The following is a 21,339-nucleotide window of genomic DNA, read 5'->3' on the forward strand; positions in this document are numbered from 1 at the left end:
TTGGAAAGACTATTTTAAAAAAAATTCAATTTACTACACTGGGAAAGAAAACTTGCCTCCTACTGGGGCCCTTAGAAACATTAAAGACATCTAAGTCACTGATTGGATGGATATAGGACACATTTACCCAATCAGATGCCCTCATGGTGCCGGGTTCACAAGTCAGAAAGTAAACGTGAGATGGAGCATGAAAAAGAAACACACAACAGGATCCAGATCTACTGAAGAAAAGCCCTGAATTAACAGGGTTTTTCAAGGTTGCGGACTCTTCTTCTGTGATTTTCTCTAACAGAGCATGATTAATAATGTGGGGGGCCCAAACAGACAGTAGCCCTGGGGCCCCTGACCACCTTAATCCGCCACTGCCTGTTAGTATTATACATAAAAGCAGTGACATCAGCATTAGTCACTCTACGGATAAGGAGTTGTTTAAACATTGATGCATTCATATATATCGACCTCTCTACCACAACATGTGAAGCTGAAGATGTTTTAACATAAACATTATATAAAAAACATAATTACAGGTTCAAAACAAAGAAGAAAGGCTGTTTTTAATGAGTTTAAACAGTAGCTCTACCATCAAGAGATCAAAGTCCTCGGGATTCCGATTTTTCGAGGAGGTCCCTGAAGGCATCACGGGTGCACCTGAATCCCACTGTTGACAGTTGAGCATCACAAGCCACAAGTGGACCACCTTTAGCCCGTGTTTTGACCCGGTTTTGGGGCATTTTTTACGACAAGAGCCACCGGGTTCGTTGCTTCTGGTCACGGTGAAGTGTTTTCTACATGAAGACCCCCGGGGCTGTTCCGTTACCGTCGAGCTAACGGCAGTTTCGATTTAACGTCCTCCTGGCGGTTTACCTCCAACTTCACGTTAACGCTGGATACTTTACAAGGTAACGTAACGGAAGTAACGTGTTTATGTTTATTTTTTAGGAAGTCCGTTAAAACCTCACCGTAAACCCCGGATGAATGTTTCTGCTTTACTTAAAAAGCGGTCCACGGTTTTACCCGGTTGTGTTTTAGGCCTCGAGCCATGCCTCGGTCTAAAGTTGGGCTGGAATCCGTCGGAATGTGACTCCGAGGCGGCGAGGTGAAGGCAAAGTAGCCGCTAGGACGGTGCTCGTTATTAACGTTATTTCTCTTGACTGTACGGTGAAATAACGTATTATTAGTAAATAATGTGGTTTGTGACACCTCCATAAAAGTTATATCTGCTGGATAAGCTGTGAAATATATATATATAATGAGTTTAAGAAGGTAAACACCATCAGTGACAGCTAACGTTGTGCCAAACAGCTGAATATGTGCTTATATGTGCCTGTAATTAAATGTTATTATGTTTATTTAGGTTACAGCAGCTATTTTGAAAGTCTTAAAGTAGTTAAAGGTGGAGATGCATGCTCCAGTTTTTCCGATTTCATCCGATATCGATCCGATCCTACTGTTGAATGAATAAAGCTAACAAGAAGCTTCATTAACTTGTTAAAAAATACAAAATAAACAGAAGTAACAAGTAAAACATTTAGTGCAAACAGATATTCAACATCGAATCTTATATAAAATCTTAAAGTAGTTAAAGGTGGAGATGCACGCTCCGGTTTTCCCGATCTAATCCGATTCCGATCCTACTGTTGAATGTATAAAGCGTATACTTTTCCATGTGCGTGAGGGTTTCAGGCTTCACATAAACATTTATCCGTGTTAAAACAAAGGTAACACGGATATAAATGTATTTATTATTTATTAACAAATACAGTGTACATTGGCGGCAAAAATAAATAACAACGGCTTCATTGACTTTTTCAAAAATCCAAAATAAACAGAAGTAACATGTAAAATATTTAGTGCAAACAGATATTCAACATCTAATCTTATATAAAATCTTAAAGTAGTTAAGGGTGGAGATGCACTCTCCGGTTTTTCCCGATTTCATCCGATACATGACAAAGGGTTTCAGGCTTGACGTAAACATTTATCCGCGTTAAAACAAAGGTAACACAGATATAAATGCATTTATTAACAAATAACAAAGTGAACATTAGCAGCAAAAATAAAGAAATAACACTTCCATGTAAAGTGAACTGCAATCATATTTTAAAATGTAATATAAAATACAGCAGCTGCCTGAAACCCAACAAACAACGGCTTCATTAACGTGTTCATAAATACAAATTAACAGAAGTAACATGTCAAATATTTAGTGCAAACAGATATTCAACATCTAATCTTATATCAAATATAGCAGCCAACAAGTAGCTTAATTAACTTGTTCACAAATACGAAATACAATTGAAGTGACTGGATCGCTGTAACTGTGTTGCTGTGTATGATATTAATAAAAAGAAATGACTGGAACGGAACGATGAATCTGCCTCATTCGTCCGATATCAAGCTAATTAGTAAATATCGGAGCCGACGGTGCATCTCTCGTCCAAATAGGAGTCAACAAGTTGCATCCGAAGCAAACTCAACGGATTTTGTTTCCTCAATATGGAAAAAAAGCCCAGAAGAAGAAAAGATAACCTTCAGAAATCACCATGAAAATGACCGAGTCGACAGACAAAAATGTAACACAAGTTTTTTTAAATAGTTTGTTCTTATGAGCAGACAGGGCGTGATCTAAATACATATGTGCTAATTTACATAAAAACAACAATGAATATAAACATAATATATATTTATTTATATATTTGCACTATAAAAAACATCAATTACAAATACATACAAAGGAAATTAAATAAAATAACACATTGTGCCGGTGAGATAAAGAAAACCCTATTTTTAAAAACCTGTAATGCATTTATTGTTTGTTTTGATGTATCAGTAATTTTCATTGTGATCAGATTTGTGTGAGAAAAATAATAAAAAGCTGAATCATAGGGAACATTTGGGTCTTACTCAGCACATATTAAGGAAACTAAATCAGTTGAGTTTGCTTCTGTTGTTGCCGCCTTTGTTCATAAAGTGACTGGACTTTAAATAATCTGGGTAAACATCACCACACTTATCTCCATTCAGCTGCCCCCCCCCCCCCCCCCCTCTCTCTCTTACTCACACCTCTCTTGCCTGCGTCTCTTCCTCCAGGGCCGGGTTACAGACATGCACCCATCATCTCGACAGGACTACGTGTCTATAAGCCTCGCTGGACAAGGAAGTGGGAGTTACAATAACGGCAAGCAGTGGAGGAGGCAGTCCTGCTGGAGGGTGAGTGAGGGAGCGCTCTCGTTTCCCGCCCTGCTGAGACCAGATAAGGACCCCGCTCCTGTGCCAGTGCTGGATGTACTTCCTGATATCTGCCAACACACATGGGGGGAAAGATATAGTGGATCCGCAGAGTACATGGTCATCTTCTTTTCTGGGTTGTAATGTAGAGTTGGGTTTTGTGCGTTTGATGATATTTATATTATTTATACCCTAATCATTGTCATTACATATCACACTTACCTCATATTTTTCACTGGGCCCTCTGCAATATCATTATAATGCTACATGTCATGTCTGTATTACCAGTATCTATCTATCCATCCATCTACCTACCTACCCACCCTCCCTCCCTACCCACCCCACCCACCTACCCTGCCCTACCCATCCACCTACCCTACCCACCTACCCTACCTACCTACCCACCTACCTACCTACCCACCTACCCTACCCTACCTACCTACCTACCTACCTACCCACCTACCCTACCTACCTACCCACCCCACCCACCTACCCTACCCACCTACCTACCTACCTACCTACCTACCTACCTACCTACCCTACCTACCTACCCACCTACCCTACCCACCTACCTACCTACCCACCTACCCTACCCTACCCTACCTACCTACCTACCTACCCACCTACCCTACCTACCTACCCACCCCACCCACCTACCCTACCCACCTACCTACCTACCTACCTACCCTACCTACCTACCCACCTACCCTACCCACCTACCTACCTACCCACCTACCCTACCCACCTACCCTACCCACCTACCCTACCCACCTACCCTACCCACCTACCCTACCTACCTACCCACCTACCCTACCCACCTACCTACCTACCCACCTACCCTACCCACCTACCCTACCCACCTACCCTACCTACCCTACCCACCTACCCTACCCCACCTACCCACCTACCCTACCTACCTACCTACCTACCTACCTACCCTACCTACCTACCCACCTACCCTACCCTACTTACCCTACCCACCTACCCTACCTACCCTACCCACCTACCTACCTACCTACCCACCTACCCTACCTACCCTACCCACCTACCCTACCCACCCTACCCACCTACCCTACCCACCTACCCTACCTACCCACCTACCCTACCCACCTACCCTACCTAGCTACCTACCTACCTACCTACCCTACCTACCTACCCTACCTACCTACCCACTTACCCTACCTACCCTACCCACCTACCCTACCTACCCTACCCACCTACCTACCTACCCACCTACCCTACCCTACCTACCTACCCACCTACCCACCTACCCTACCTCCCTACCCACCTACCCACTTACCTACACCTACCCACTTACCTACACTACCTAAACTACCTGAGTGCGCCCTAAGTGATGAGACCCATTAGTTTCTCTGTTGGTCCAGAAAAAGCTGAAACAATTCTCCAGGATCCGGATAGAAGTTGGCACTATTCTCCATCTCCCTCTCTTCTGTGTGCCTGCAGAAATGGAAGCAGCTGTCCAGGCTGCAGCGGAGCCTGATCCTCGTCCTCCTCTTTATCTGTGGCATTGCTTCCTATCCCGCTGTTACTGAACACCTCAGAGGTAAGACTCTTCAACATCACACATCCCACATGCTGTCCCAGGAGTCCGAGCCACTGGCTGCTGTCAGAGCGTCCTAGGAGCTGGAGTTGTAGAATTTCTACAGCACTTTCGCCTCACAGCAAGAGGGTTCCTGGTTCGAATCCCAGCTGGGGTCCTCCCACTGTGTGGTGTTTGCATGTTCTCCCCGTGTCTGCGTGGGTTTTCTCCGGGTTCTCCGGTTTCCTCCCACAGTCCAAAGACGTGCAGGTGTTCGGTTCATTGATGACTCTAAATCACCCGTAGGTGTGAATGGTTGTCTGTCTCTGTTCGTCTCTATGTGTCCTGTGATAGACTGGCGTCCTGTCCAGGGTGGACCCCGCCTCACGCCCGATGTCAGCTGGGATCGGCTCCAGCCCCCCACAACCCCGACAGGGACAAGAGGCTGAAGATGAATGAATGAATGAATGAAAAATGTTATGTTTTTGTTAGGTGCCGTTACGACTCGTAAGCATGTTGATGATTCATCAGTTTGGCGGGGGCTCCTGTGGAGTATGTGTAATACTGTAATACCCAATATGTGTGTCTGTGTGTTGAGGCCTTACAGACGGAGACCAGGACGCAGACAGCAACAGCATCCTGAGGCCCGTCATCCCTCCTGTGCTGCCTGAGCCTGTCAAACAAGGACCACCACCACCAGCGCCAGAACAGGTTTCTATATCTTCCTGTGTTCTTTGAAGGGTAGCACAGATTTTCTACTTTCTACTTTCTCTATTTTGAGGTGACCTCAAAGTGCACGAGAGCGTGTTTATCAGGGACACTTGAAAAGCCTGAGACGGTGAAGCTTCGTGGTCGATCCTGATTCATTTAGTCAGAGCTCAGTTTGATGTGGTTAGGGAAGAAGTGCTCAAGTGCATGTGCTGTTGCCATGGTTACATCCTGTTTAATATCCCCGGTGCGCTGATTTAGTATGTCGGCACAAACTGCTTTATATGGCTCCTAAAATCCAATTTAAACAGACACCTGTGAACCAATCAGAAACGAGTATTTTTTATGGCCGTGGTGGCATTTTGACTGCACCGGCTTCAAAATGAGTGACAGCATAACATTAATGTGTAAGGTCATGTTGAAAATGTAGTCACTGCACAGTTAGTCAGTCACATTAGCGCTGATATATCCTTAGCTGCAGGATCAGCAGAGTGGGGGTGTGTGTTCAACATTGACCTGTAATGGAGATCACTTTTCTTCCTCGACAAAAAGATTTAAATGCTTAAAGTTGTTTATGTCGCCCATTTGTCACAGAAGAAATTATCCAATAAGAGAGGGCCGCCCGTCCTTCACAATCGCCTTCAGAAGCAGGGGAATGCTTCAGTTGCAGCTGTCGAGGAAAAGGCAGCTGACAGCAGCAAAAAAGAACGGGAGGAGGAGGAAGGAGTCATCAGGTGAGGCTCGGGGTGGGATCACAGCCACACACGACAATCACAACAATTAGTTTTGTTCTCTTAAGTCCAGTTCAGTCCAAAGATTTGCATCGTGACGAGTACCTGCAACGTTCAGGTCTGCAGCGTTCTGAACCCTGCCAGTTCACACCAGTGAGACGAGGCGAGGCGATGTATCATCTCCATAGCAACGACTCTCTGTACTTCTGCTCTAGCCTCTGACTTTTGAAACTTGAGATACTCGCTACAGCTGCAGTTCTAGTTGTGATGAAACGACAAAAATACTGTTTTATTTCCCTGATTCACTGCTTTGTTCTGGTTTACGGCGCTCGCTCTCCTTATTCATTGTATTGCTCGCTCGACCCTCTCTCTCTCTCTCTCACACACGCTTGTTGAGCCTCTGTCCAAAACGGCCTTTAAACCAAGCCAAACAAAGAGTTTGTAAGGGCGCACTCACACTGTCCATCCGTACCGTGCCCAAACAGGTTCCACAGCTTAAGTCTAGTTCCTTTGACCAGTGTGAGTGCAACCGTACCGCACCTAGGAGCGGTATGGTTGCCGGCCACGGCCCGTCTGAGAGAGGTGGGCTTTTGTAAAGCGCGTTTGCACGTGTACGAGCACGAGCGTGCGCACGTGTACGAGCACGAGGTCTACGGCGGCTCTGAGGTCATTTCCTGTGCGCCTGTTGGGACATAGAAAAAAGAAGGAGGGACCATGCGCGGACATTTAAAACAATGGCGGTGAAAGGTTCACGTTGGTGTGATGCGGAGGTGGAGTGTTTACTGCAGATTTGGTCGATGAAAAGATTCAAAAACAGTCGACAAGACGCACAGAAACTCCGAGGTCTACGGAAAGATCTGGAAACAAAGCCACGCATTGCCATGACGTCATCAATGCGTGGGACGTGTTACGGCGTGATGACGTATAGGCAGCAAGAAGCATTCTCCGAGGCCCAGGTAGTGTGAGTACAAACGGGCCTGGAGGGGGGGACAAGGACCCTAAAGCACGGGGCACGGGACGGAGGAACAGCGTGATTGCGCCCTAAGTGACTTGACCAGCGGCCTTTGCTAAGACTTGATTGGCTGTTGAAACAGGCGACGTGTGTTAAGTTCTTTAACCAGCTGCGTGAGATTTGACGAGCTGAATCACAGGTGACGACACCCGCCGGTTTGAGTCCAGTCCAGCGTGGCGAATCATTGGTCTGAACTGTGATTTATTCGTATCTTTTCTTTTTTAATGCTCTGGTGACTTTCAGCTGGCATGGAGCGGTGATCGACACTGACCAGGCCACAGAAGGCACCAAGGACGGGGCAGATAAGGAGGACACACCTTCCAACCACGAAGCCAAATCAGCAAATGAGACAGGTATCTGATGTTTGATTCACCACTCTCTTTGTTGAGTAAGTAGTTTTCTGTAGACTTGGATGACCGGGCCTGTTGTGTGTATTCTGTGTTCCAGAAACGAGGCTGGAGGGGGTGAAAGATTCTTTCCGACATGCGTGGAAGGGTTACAAAGACTTTGCGTGGGGCCACGATGAGCTCAGGCCTCTATCCAAGTCCTACAGCGAGTGGTTTGGCCTGGGTTTGACACTCATCGACTCCCTGGATACCATGTGGATCATGGGGCTTAAGAAAGGTAGACTGACCTGTGTGCCTTATAACTTTGAACTGTTACCTCTTGACTGGGTCATTGCTGTGATAAATGGGTTGTCAGATAAACCAACAAACCGTACGATGATCTTAGAAGTTACAAACATTTGTACAGGTTTGCTGCAGTAGTCTGTGTTTCAGGTGTTGAGACTGACTGTGTTCTTACTCAAGACCCAACTGTGGTTAGAAAAACAAAAGAAATCAAACCCATTTAGGTCATTTTCATGTCTCAACGCTCCCTCGCTCTGCTCCATGCAGCAGCAGCAGCCGCTCAGAGGAGCTGGAGTCAGATTTGACTCAATAACAGGACGAGACTCAAACCATGATGTCAGCAGAAACTCTTACATTAAGCTTGTTTAGCTCAGGGGTCTGCAACCCGCGGCTCTTCGGCCACATGGAGACAATCTTTCAAAGGGAACACCTGTTATCTTGGAGTTCGAGGCGACTGTGGCTCAGAGACAGAGTGGGTCGTCCTCCATTCGAGAGATTGGCGGTTCGATCCCCACCTCCCCCGGTCCACATGTCGAAGTGTCCTTGGGCAAGACACTGAACCCTGAATTGCTCTGCGTGCTGCGCATGGGTGTGTAAATGTGGTGTGAATGGTTACATTAGATTAGATGGTCTGAAGATGTCCACTGCCATCAGTGTGAATGTCTGTGTGAACGGGTGAATGTGACAAACACTGTGAAAGCGCCTTGAGTAGTCAGAAGACTAGAAAGACGCTTTATAAGTCCAAGTCCATTAAAAAAATATATTATGCAGAACTAAAATATGCGTCACATCCTTCGTCTACGGCCCAGCGCCTTCACTGCACGTGGCTAATCTGGAGTTTCTCGCATAATGGCGGCTCCCCGTGTGCTCGATATGTGGTGAGAAATTATCGAACAATATTTTGTATAACAGGTAATAAAAGGGATAAAATATCCACAGTTTTCTTTATTTTCGTTCTATATTTGTTGTAGATATCATGTAACTACATATAGACATTTATAAGCTGCGACATCAAATCTGTTTTGCGGCTCCAGACAAATTTTATCTGGTGGAAGAGGGGGAAAAATGGCTCTTTTTGATAGTAAAGGTTGCAGACCCCTGGTTCAGCTCACCCTCAACCGCTTCAGTATGTGCTATGACACCGATACCTGCACTTTATCAGCAACTGTTGCACCGAATGTTTTCCACTTTGCATACTGACACATTCGTGATGAAGTGGTCCATTGTTGTGTTACAGAATTTGAAGAAGCGAAGGCGTGGGTGGCCACAGAGCTCACGTTCAACAAGAATGTGGATGTAAACCTTTTTGAAAGCACCATCCGCATCCTGGGAGGCCTCCTGAGCACCTACCATCTCACCGGAGACGACCTGTTCCTGGAGAAAGCTGTGAGTCAACACGTGCACTCATCTGTGAACTGCAGGTGTCTCTCAAGCACACTTAGGGGGCACTCACACTGTCCTTCCGCACCGCGCCTCGTGTTTTAGGTTACTCCCCCCCCCCGTGTCCCAGGCCCGTTTGTACTCACACTACCTGGGCCTCGGAGAATGCTTCTTGCTGTCCACACGTCATCCACCGTAACACGTCACACGCATTGATGACGTCATGGCGATGCGTGGCTTTGTTTCCAGATCTTTCCGTAGACCTCTGAGTTTTTGTGCGTCTTGTCGACTGTTTTTGAATCTTTTCATCGACCAAATCTGCAGTAAACACTCCACCTCCGCATCACACCAACGTGAACCTTTCACCGCCATTGTTTTAAATGTCCGCGCATGGTCCCTCCTTCTTTTTTCTACGTCCCAACAGGCGCACAGGAAATTACCTCAGAACCGCCGTAGGCCTCGTGCTCGTACACGTGCGCACGCTCGTGCTCGTACATGTGCAAACGTGCTTTACCAAAGCCCACCTCTCCCAAACGGGCCGTGGCCGGCAAGCGGGCCGCAGCTAGGTGCGGTACGGTTGCACTCACACTGGTCAAAGGAACCAGACTTTAGCTGTGAAATGTGTTTGGGCACGGAACGGATGGACCATGTGAGTGTGCCCTAACTCGAATATTAAACTGCATGTAAACTGCACTTATCTGTGGTTTTCAGTGTGTCTCAGCTGCAAACGCCTGCATGTAATGTGCATCCTTCCTCTGCAGAAAGACATCGGCTCCAGGCTGATGCCAGCCTTCAACACCCCGTCCAAGATCCCGTACTCTGACGTGAACATCGGGAAAGGCACAGCTCACCCCCCTCGCTGGACCTCAGACAGCACTGTGGCCGAGGTCACAAGCATCCAGCTGGAGTTCAGAGAGCTCAGCCGCCTCACCCAGGAACCACAGTACCAGGTAACGCCAGGAGCTACGACATGCTGATCCAGGGTCTGCCCTTAAAGGGGGCCACCTCAGCTCAGCTTTCCTTTAAAGTACTGCAGAAACAACATGACGTCATTAGGATTTTCTAACATAATGTTATGGGGTTGCACTTTATGCTGCAGTACAGTAATAAAACTTAATAAGCCACATCAAATTAGCCCAACATTAGAAATACTGTGTCTTTATTAGACAAACACACTTAACTGTATGCCCTGACCCAGGGCTCTGCAACCTTTCCTATCAGAAGAGCCATTTTCCCGCCTGTTCGCCAAGTAAAATGTATCTGGAGCCGCAAAACAGATTTGATCTCACAGCTTCTAAAGTTGTATATAAAGTTATATATATATATAAAAAACTACAGTTTGTCACATTTATGAAATTATAGAACAAAAATAAAGAAAACTGACATTGCATTCCTGCACGGTTGTGTAGTGGTCAGCACTGTCACCTCACAGCAAGAAGGTTCCAGGTTTGAATCCCGGCTGGGGCCCTTCTGTGTGGAGTTTGCATGTTGTCCCCGTGTCTGCGTGGGTTTTCTCCGGGTTCTCCGGTTTCCTCCCACAGTCCAAAGACGTGCAGGTGTTGGGTTCATTGATGACTCTAAATCACCCGTAGGTGTGAATGGTTGTCTGTCTCTGTTCGTCTCTATGTGTCCTGTGATAGACTGGCGTCCTGTCCAGGGTGGACCCCGTCTCACACCCGATGTCAGCTGGGATCGGCTCCAGCCCCCCCGCAACTCCAACAGGGATAAGCGGTTGAAGATCAATGAATGAATGAATGAATGACATTTCATTCCTATTATGATTATTATTACCTGTTGTTTGCTAGTTTCTCACCACATATCAAGCGTACGCGTAAGCATCAATGTTTGCAGTTAAAGCAAATTGATCCCTCCATGCAACCCTCTATTCTCCTCCGATAAGTGTTTTTGGGGGTTTATCCACGGTTAGCTACGGTTAGCACGGTTAGCATCCTGACGGCACAGGGTCATAAACTCAGAATCAGCAGGGAAAGGTGCTGAGCGACAGCCGTAGCAGGTGACACACATTTTTAAACAATCACCTTGAACTCCAAGAGAACAGGTGCTCCCTTTGAAAGATCGTCCACTGTGCAAAAAACACATAATTCATTCCCATGTTATTTTTTGGCAAAGCTGCAGGAGCCACTGAAAAGGGAGTGAAGAGCCGCATGAGGCCCGAGAGCCGCGGGTTGCAGACCCCTCACCTAACCATATGCTTCAAACCTAGAAGAAATAAAATGCCACATTATTTTCCAAATTAGCAACCAAACAGGGGATCCTCTTACTTTGTGTTTATTTAATTAACATTTATTTGACCAGGGAAGACCCTTTGAGATTAAAGTGTCCTGGCAAAACAGGCACAAGGCAAAGGTAACACAGTTTCAGACACACACACATATAGTTTAATTCTCATGTGTGTCGTAGCCTGGCTGTTTAAAACCGACGGTGAAGCTGGTTTGCTGTGTAAGAGCACAGAAAAGGAGGGTGTGTTGATGAATCATTATCTTCTGACCGTTTTTATTCCTCTCACTGTGGCCAAGAGCAGCTCCCATAATTATTTTACCTTCTCCTCTCGTCACATAATTTATGGAAGCACATGTTCTGCTGATTTTTAGGGCGGGGTCAAACTTTAGCAGGGCTTCTCCCACGAGTGCATAATGTATAATCTGTGTTTATTGTTGACCAAAATGTGCCTTTAAGCACAATCGGCTAATGTCAGGAACTCATTCTTACAAACCTATTTGAACAGTTCAGAGCCCAAGATCTTATTTTTCTCTATGAAGGACTGGACTTGTTGAATTTATATTGTAGTAAGATCATTTGTTACTCTATGGACCAGGGTCGTGTGGGTCTTTCTTGTAATTTAGTATTTTTATCTACTGTTATTTTTAGTCACTGAACTCATGTTCCCAAGAATCCCCACAGCGTAATTCACCCGAGCCCTGACCTTTGTTTTCCAGGCTGTGGTGGCTGAGGTCATGAAACAGGTTCACAAGCTGGACGGCAAGCTGGACGGTCTCGTGCCGATGTTCATCAACACAAACAACGGACAGTTCACCCACCAGGGCATCTACACGCTGGGAGCCAGAGCTGACAGCTACTACGAGTACCTGCTGAAGCAGTGGATCCAGGGAGGCAAGAAGGAGGACCAGTGAGTCGGACTAGAGATGCACACTACTATTCATGATTGTGACCATGTTGAGGACCAGTTTTAAGGTTCTCTTACTAGTTTTTAAATGTCTCAATCTGCAATGCTTTCACCCTATCGTCCCTCGTGGACCCTGAGGTCCTCCGGTGCTGGCCTTTTAACCAAACCACATGTAGAACTAAAACGCACGGGGAGGCCGCATTCGGTTCTTATGGCCCCCCTGTCGGAGAACCTCAGGGCCGCAGAGAATAAGTGCGTTTCCATTATGGTCGCCTACCTGGAATGAGGCGGGTCTATCTCACCAGAAACTGCCCTAATTTGCATTTTGAGGCTGTTTGACTGGGTAGAAAATGAGCCTGTGGGAGAGCAGGGCCTCTTTTGTCCCCTGAGATAAGTCGTGTTCCCACCAGCCCTATAGAGCGGCCGCTCGGCCCTCTCAAATGTCTGTTCACTCGTCGTGTCTCCGTTACAAAAAAAAGGCCCGAGAGAGATTTCGGAGACAGACGGTGTGACTCTGAATGGGTTTCGTTCGCCGTGATCAGCTGATCAGTGATACAGTGGCGCGTTCTTCCTCAGGGGAACTACACAATAGTTGTAGTTTGATTTAAGGTGACCCGTGTCATTTACATCATCTTCAGCCTCTTATCCGGGGTCGGGTCTCTGGGGCAGCAGCTTTAGCAGGGGACCCCAAACTTCCCTTTCCCGGGCCACATTAACCAGCTCTAACTGGGGGATCCTGAGGCGTTCCCAGGCCAGTGTGGAGATCTAATCTCTCCACCTGGTCCTGGGTCTTCCCCGAGGCCTCCTCCCAGCTGGACGTGCCTGGAACACCTCCCTAGGGAGGCGCCCAGGGTTCATCCTTACCAGATGATCCTGAACCACCTCAACTGGCTCCTTTCAACGCAAAGGAGCAGCGGCTCTACTCCGAGTTCCTCATGGATGCTGAACTTCTCCCCCTTTAAAGTGTATCTCCAATTTGGAAATTAGTCCTTGAATAGAAGATTTACTTTTAAATGAATTCAGAATAACTGTGAGTTAGAAATGTGGACATGGTTTTGGAAGATGAAGCGCTTCATTTAAGGTGGGTGTGTCACTGATATTTTAAAAATGGAAACAATTTAACATGATTTGGGAAATGACTCATTCCATTTACAAGCAGATAGTAATTAACGGCTGAAGCGTCTTTAACGTTAAAGCACTGTCCCACTCTCTGCATCTTGTCGTGCGCTGGTGGCACTGACTGATTCTCCAGGATTAGGATCAAATGTCATTAAGCTGTGCTTTTAGCGAACCCCCAGGGTGAAGTAAACGGCTGTATCAGGGTGGTGTACCGTGCTTCCACTTGATCTTCTCAGTGCCTCTTCCTCCTCTGTGGACTGAGTAACGTACAGTATAACGCTGACTCAGATCTGTGTAAGAGTGCCTGAGCTCCACTGCCTCCCACATCACCAGCACGACACAAGTCAGCTCGACATTAGAGAGGACACAGGTCTGATACAGTCGGTCAGTGTTGGTGCTGCCGCACTGGACTGTGATTGGCAAAATTACATCGACTGCTCTTTAAAATAGCAGTGTTAAGTGCTCATGAGGGTCTCATGGGCCACATGGAACCTTCCAGAGGCCCGCAGGCTTTAATTTTCCCAGGTCTGACCTAAGCACCAGCCCCCCACCCCCAGCTCCCCCAATCACGATCCTGCGCTGGATTGATGAAAGATTAATAAACTGGAACAGCAATCCGCTGGAGACTCTCAGCAGGGCTTCGGGACGAAGGCTTAGATTAAGCAGCTTTCAGAGTCTGAATTATCTGTGGAGAGTGGTTTAGGGCGCCCTCCCACTGTGCCTCCGTCCCGTGCCCCGTGCTTTAGGGCTCTTGTCCCCCCCTCCAGGCCTGTTTGTACTCACACTACCTGGGCCTCGGAGAATGCTTCTTGCTGCATATACGTCATCACGCCGTAACACGTCACACGCATTGATGACGTCATGGCGATGCGTGGCTTTGTTTCCAGATCTTTCCGTAGACCTCGGAGTTTTTGTGCGTCTTGTCGACTGTTTTTGAATCTTTTCATCGACCAAATCTGCAGTAAACACTCCACCTCCGCATCACACCAACGTGAACCTTTTACCGCCATTGTTTAAATGTCCGCGCATGGTCCCTCCTTCTTTTTTCTACGTCCCAACAGGCGCACAGGAAATGACCTCAGAACCGCCGTAGGCCTCGTGCTCGTACACGTGCACACGCTCGTACACGTGCAAACGTGCTTTACTAAAGCCCACCTCTCCCAAACGGGCCGTGGACGGCAAGCGCACCGCTGCTAGGCGCAGTACGGTTGCACTCACACTGGTCAAAGGAACTAGACTTTAGCCGTGAAACCTGTTTGGGTACGGTACGGATGATAAAAGTACACATTGTTAAAAGTACTTGATTTCTTTTTGTTTACTTGACTTAAATATGAATCATTTTGTATTGAACGCAAAATACTCACTTTTAATGGTCGTCCGTTGATGTATTTCTAACAGTTATGCACATTAATCACTGTGAGCCTCAGAGTTATTCACTATCGGCATTATTCACCTTTTAAAGGCAGCATTCAGTTAAACATCAGTTCTTTATTTACACTGAGATCCCTTCAGAAACTGACCTCTTCAGCTCATAGCATGCACGTCTCCAAAGAGTTGCGTTTCTCCACTCCATGATCTGAGCTATGCCGACCTGTGACACGTCTTCATTCATCTGATTCCTTTCATTGTAAAACAGTGGATGTTGTTCCTGAAGTGACGTTCAGTCTCTGTGTGTCTTTAGGCTCTTGGAGGACTATCTGCAGGCCGTTGAGGGTGTGAAGAAGAACCTGTTGCAGAAGTCTTCCCCTAATGGCCTCACCTTTGTTGGAGAGCTCTCACACGGACAGTTCAGCCCTAAAATGGTCAGTAATATTCAACACCATCCTCAAGCTTCTCCTGCTGCTCTCTACTCTGTTATCTGTGAACCTTCGGTTACTCCAGTTGGTCTGTCAACCCGAACCGACCCAGACTGGAACAGGCAGCAGATACATTCATTAGAAGTACACTCATGTGGAGCTAATACCTGACTGTTTCTGTCCTTTAAAATGTCTGACACTGACTATAGAGACTTGTATCTGAGCAAAGTTTGTCACTAGAGATGTGTTTTCACATTCATCTCCTGGAGGAGGAGATGTCTGTGCACTTCTCTGAGCTCTGAGATTCAAACAAACTCAGCTGAGTTGGACTGTCAAAATTTGACGCAACACCAGCAAAGAAACCTAAAACCTCCAGCTCAGAGTGGACGGTTACAAGCTAACACGCTAACAAACAACAGAAGCTAATAAGAGATGATAACTACACCCACCATTCTGATGCGTCTGTCTGCGATTTTAGTGACACAGACTCATCTGGGGCTGACTGACGCTGGGTTCATGACGCCAGAACTATACCTTGGATGCAGATTGCAAACCTTAGCTCCACGGGCAGATGTATGGGCCTCGTGTCCGTCCATCCACCTGCGGGGATCCAAGAGCCTTTGGCGATCCAAGAGGCTCCGCTGCCTCAAATGCAACATTTCTCAATGAGCACAAACAGGTTATTTAAAAAAATCATGCTAGTACGGCCGTGTTAAGCCACAGTGGAGATTCTATCAAATCTGAACAATAAAAATAACAATATTTCAGACTAAATCAAGTATTAATAACCCTAATTGTGATCTCCAGTGTATGTCAGAGGACTTATTCACTAGTTTATCACAGTCGCTTTGTAATTCAGTCATAAACAATCGAGTCTGCTGCAGTTACTTGGTGCCTGTTGTTGCTTTGTGAGGGAGATGGAGGGACAGAGGGACAGACAGACAGACAGAAGTTGAAGTTAAAACAGCTGTTAAGTGTTCTTGTGTGCACTGTGTGTGTTTTTTCAGGACCATCTCGTGTGTTTTCTGCCGGGCACTCTGGCTCTCGGTGCCCACAACGGCCTTCCTGCCGATCACATGGATCTGGCCAAACAGCTGATGGAGAGCTGCTACCAGATGTACGCGCAGATGGAGACAGGCCTCAGTCCAGAGATCGTCCACTTTAACACGCATCAGGGCAGCACCCGAGATATCGACGTAAAGGTGGGTAGAGACAGAGCTGCAGGGGCGAGCGCACAGTGTGTGAGAGAGAGTGTTCCCTCCTAACTATGCACTAGTATCCTCTGCAGACTCCAAATCTCTTTCTGGCTCTTCATTGACTGCTTGTGTGCTTTGTATCCACTGTGACGACGACAGCTTGCAGACAGGCACAACCTCCTACGACCAGAGACGGTGGAGAGTCTCTTCTACCTGTACAGGTTCACCAAGGACCCCAAGTACCAGGACTGGGGCTGGGAGATTCTCCAAAACTTTAACAAGTACACCAAGGTCAGTCAAAAGGAATCAATACATGTCTTAGGTGGGTAAATAACCCTTTGATGTTCTAAAACACAGTGCCGTGTGTGTTTGTTAATGATAATTCTGGATACAAATGACCTGAACATCATCCGGGGAGCTCAGGGAGGAGCTCTCACTGCGTCCACCTGTGTTCATCACATCGAATAACTTTGACTTAAATGACCAAAATAAACACGAACGATTAAATCTGAAGACTTAAAAAGAACATTTGACACAGGAGTGAGACTAAAACTGGACCTCAAGGTTCAGAGTTTGGAACTATGAAGGATAAAAAAGACTCAAATGTGACTCAACTAATGAGCATTTATGTCTACGGACTAAATCTAAATGTATAAAAGCAGTGTGTGGATGATATCAGTGTGGTTTACTCCCCTCAGATCTCCTCCGGCGGCTACACCTCCATCAATAACGTGCGTGACCCCGACTACACCAGCCCCCGGGACAAGATGGAGAGCTTCTTCCTGGGGGAGACCCTGAAATACCTGTACCTGCTCTTCTCGGACGACCCCGACCTCATCAGCCTAGACCAGTACGTGTTCAACACCGAGGCCCACCCGCTGCCTATATGGCCCTCCACCGCATGACACACACACACACAGACACACACACAAACTGTACATGTAAACACAACACAAATCTCAGGGTTGGTCTGACACCACGATGATTCCTTTGTCTTCTGTCTCTTTGACTGAAAACAAAACGACCCCTGAACACGGACCAGATGGAAAAAGCCTCCTTTCTACGGATCACTTGTTTGCTACGTGCTCACAGCCGCGGCTCCGCCCGCCTCAGTGTGTGGCCTTGTTTATGTATCTGACTCGTCCTCCAGTAGCGATGGCGTTTGTCGGTGGAGGAGCGGAGGAAGGCCTCTGCCCTCCTCACCATCCATCGGCATTATAGTGAAACCTGACTGTGACTTGAATCAAAGGTGTCTTAATCCCACGTGGAGGTGCGGGGGCGGGGGCAGGGGGGTGGGGGGAGGAGCGTGGGCTTGGACTGACACAGGTGTCGCAAAGCTCATCCTGATCAGTTCGAAGCAGCTTCTATTTTCGCTCGATGCTGCGTACGTTTCTATTCCTAACAAAAAAATGACCATTTGAACGTCAGCCTCTGTAGCAAAATGTCCCCCGGCAGCAGCCGTGTGAACCTAAAGCGACCCCCCGCCCGCTGCGCCTCCACCCGACCCCTCTGCGGACGTGTCTTCAGGGACACGAGACGAAAGCTAACTCCTCATCACACTGTGTATTATAGTCATCAAGTGCTCCGGCTGGAACTCTTCTCAGACGTCCTCCTCCTCCTCCTTCTGCCTGAAACAGGAAGTAAAGCCAACGCGTCCCGACGGGGCGTGAGTGAGCGCTCGCTCCGTGTATTTTCTGTCCCATGCTGCATTCATGTCATACGGGAAACGTGAGTTCACTACGCGCACAGCCCACACTTCTGGTCGAGTAGTAGAAAGTGTTGTAACGTCGCGACATGACGGATGGCGATGTCCGGTCGGGCAGTGAACGTCAGCAGCTTCTAAAGTTTGCTGAACGTGTGTTTTCCGTGGTCGGGTGATGTGCATGGACGCAGCCCCGGTGACGTCACTCACCGGTTTGTGGATCGCTGTTTTGAAGCCTCAAGTTTGGCCGTCGGAGCACACAGTGGTGTGGTGGTTAGCACTGTTGCCTCACAGTGAGAGGGTTCCTGGTTCGAATCCCAGCTGGGGCCCTTCTGTGTGGAGTTTGCATGTTGTCCCCGTGTCTGCGTGGGTTTTCTCTGGGTTCTCCGGTTTCCCTCCACAGTCCAAAGACGTGCAGGTGTTCGGTTCATTGATGACTCACACCCGATGTCAGCTGGGATCGGGTACAGCCCCCCGTGACCCTGACAGGTACAAGCGGTTGAAGATGAACGAATGAAAGTTTGGCCGTCGCTTTCTCGTGTTTCTGCAGCCAGACGTGACTTTATTTGACTTTATGTGGACGAGAGGGCGGAGCTGAGGAGCAGCTTCAGGTCGTGTTTGTGACGTTTCACATGTATTAAGTGTTTTTATCACCAACGGAGGAACGAGCTGTCACGCAACTTCAAAAGTGAGCGCCCGTCCACACGGAGACGCGTTTTCCTGTAACTGCTTTGTATCGCTTTGGCCGACCCTCCACACGCAGCCGGCGTTATCGGAGCCTGAAAACTGGATCTTTAGAAACCGGGTCCCAGAGTGTGAATCGTGTACTTAATGTGCCATTAACGCTGCGGCAGCTCCCGTGTTCTTCTGATGTCTACGGTCATTTTGTGTAATGTTGTAAAAGAGCAGAGCTGCAGTTGATTAATGCAGGAATCGAACGTGTGTAAAGAAGCACCTCAACTTTACTGTCATGATTCGTCTTAGACCGTATTCCACAAGCTTCTTTCAACTTTTAACCCGGTAAAACAGTTTTATTGGGCGCTTATTATTTAAAATAACATACGTCGTAAAACAGGAAGGCGACACGGCCGCCACCCGCTTAAAGGAAGTGACATCACTGGGCTCTGAACCCGTCGTGGCTCGGTGATAAACTCACTTACGTGTTCGCTGCTTTGGGGACGACGGGTGTGTTACTGAACTCGAGTCTGGCGTGTGTCTTTATTCCCACGTGACATGAACGCAGCATGGTACTCTGGTCTGACTCCAGTCGTTGCCGAGCAGCAGATTAATGTTTGAACTGTGAAGCTTCTGTTTTTGATCTCTGGTGTTTTTTTAAATGTGTATATTTTGTTGTGAGCAGCGGCTCGTTCCACTGAACGTTGCTTTACTCGCTTTGTCTTTTGTCTTGGTGAGTTTGTCTCAGTTTGTCTCAGTTTGTGTTTTAAATCTAATGAACCGTTTTGGTTTGTAGGTGTGAGTTTGTGTATCAGTGACATCATTCCTGTAAATACCGTTTGTATATTCTGTGCGTTTCTTCTTCGGTGGTGTTTCACGTGTGCCTTTAATGTCGCTCCAGACAACATTCACAAGTCAACAGGCTGTTAATCTCCGTTTCCCACACACGTGCACACGCTGCAGGTTTGCTACACGTGCACGCGCAGCAGGTTTCCTACACACGTGCACACGCTGCAGGTTTCCTACACGTGCACGCGCTGCAGATTTCCTACACACGTGCACACGCTGCAGGTTTCCTACACACGTGCACGCGCTGCAGGTTTGCTACACGTGCACGCGCTGCAGGTTTCCTACACACGTGCACGCGCTGCAGGTTTGCTACACGTGCACACGCTGCAGGTTTCCTACACGTGCACGCGCTGCAGGTTTCCTACACACGTGCACACGCTGCAGGTTTCCTACACGTGCACGCGCTACACATTTGCTACACGTCACATGACGATTTTTTAACGACACGTTCATAAAATAAGGATTTATATTTTTCCAGCGGTCCCTCAAATCCAGCATCCGTTTACATAATGCTAATCTCCCCCAGTGTGCATCCTCTCCTCCTGCCTGCAGGGCCTCCGTGTGTGTGTGTGTGTGTGTGTGTGTGTGTGCGCCCCCCTCCCCTCCCTGGATGGACGTCAGCGTCCCTCCTGAGCCAAAGCCACTCTGAAAATCTAATCGACCCGGTGTTTGGTAACGTTTGGTTGTAAAAGACATTTCTCCAAAGGCAAAACTATCAAAGGAGATATTTTCAGTGCTTTTTAATCACAATGTCACCAGTGAGGGTTCAAAATGAGGTCGGCACGGTGGTGTGGTGGTTAGCACTGTCGCCTCACAGCAAGGGATTCTAGGTCCGAATCCCGGCTGGGGCCCTTCTGTGTGGAGTTTGCATGTTGTCCCCGTGTCTGCGTGGGTTTTCTCCGGGTTCTCCGGTTTCCTCCCACAGTCCAAAGACGTGCAGGTGTTCGATTCATCACGTCACAGCGCACACACACGTCATGTCACACACACGTCACAGCGCACACACACACACGTCACAGCCCACACACACACACACGTCACAGCCCACACACACACGTCAAACGTCGCAGCGCACACACGTCACAGCACACACACACACGTCACAGCACACACACACACACGTCACGGCACACACACGTCGTTACCCAGGGGGTCCCGTGTCTTCTGCTTTTGTTTCATGTTAGGGTGAATAAAAAACGCTGGGTCGGCTTTAATTTTGTACAAATGTAGAAATTAAAGAGATTTTATTGAACAGAATCGTGTTTGTTGATCATTGACTCATGAACAGCAGGTCTGCAGGGATCTGGACACACACACACACACACACACACACACACACACACACACACACACACACACACACACACACACACACACACACACACACACACACACACACACACACACACACACACACACACACACACACACACACACACACACACACACACACACACACTTCAGATTAATGTAATTCAGCTTTTTATTACAGTGAAATTCTCCAGAACCAGTGAACTGGACTCAGACCGACTCCGTCTTTAACCAGAGGCGGTTCTGGGTTTTTACGTGACTGTGGTTCTGGTTGGACCTGGTTCTGGCTGGTTCTGGTTGGACCTGGTTCTGGGCTCC

General features: G+C 47.6%; 2 protein-coding genes across 2 annotated transcripts in view; one reads left to right on the plus strand and one right to left on the minus strand.

Annotated features, from left to right (window-relative positions):
• Positions 1-666: 666 nt before the first annotated feature.
• On the plus strand, positions 667-17,808 carry man1b1b (mannosidase, alpha, class 1B, member 1b). Its single transcript, XM_083912183.1, has 14 exons — positions 667-899; positions 3,091-3,210; positions 4,693-4,792; positions 5,367-5,479; positions 6,071-6,210; positions 7,463-7,572; positions 7,667-7,843; positions 9,086-9,234; positions 9,990-10,178; positions 12,186-12,376; positions 15,174-15,294; positions 16,296-16,490; positions 16,644-16,775; positions 17,183-17,808. The coding sequence occupies exons 2-14, from the start codon at positions 3,106-3,108 to the stop codon at positions 17,387-17,389; spliced, it is 1,929 nt and encodes a 642-aa protein (XP_083768309.1). The 5' UTR covers positions 667-899; positions 3,091-3,105; the 3' UTR covers positions 17,390-17,808.
• Positions 17,804-21,339, minus strand: part of dpp7 (dipeptidyl-peptidase 7) — a 32,376-nt gene continuing 28,840 nt past the window's right edge. The window contains exon 14 of the mRNA XM_083912184.1: positions 17,804-21,013. The gene's annotated coding sequence lies outside the window, so the exon portion shown is untranslated. The remainder of the gene's footprint in view (positions 21,014-21,339) is intronic.

This window comes from Echiichthys vipera, assembly GCF_963691815.1.
Source record: "Echiichthys vipera genome assembly, chromosome: 4".
NCBI lineage: Eukaryota > Metazoa > Chordata > Actinopteri > Perciformes > Trachinidae > Echiichthys > Echiichthys vipera.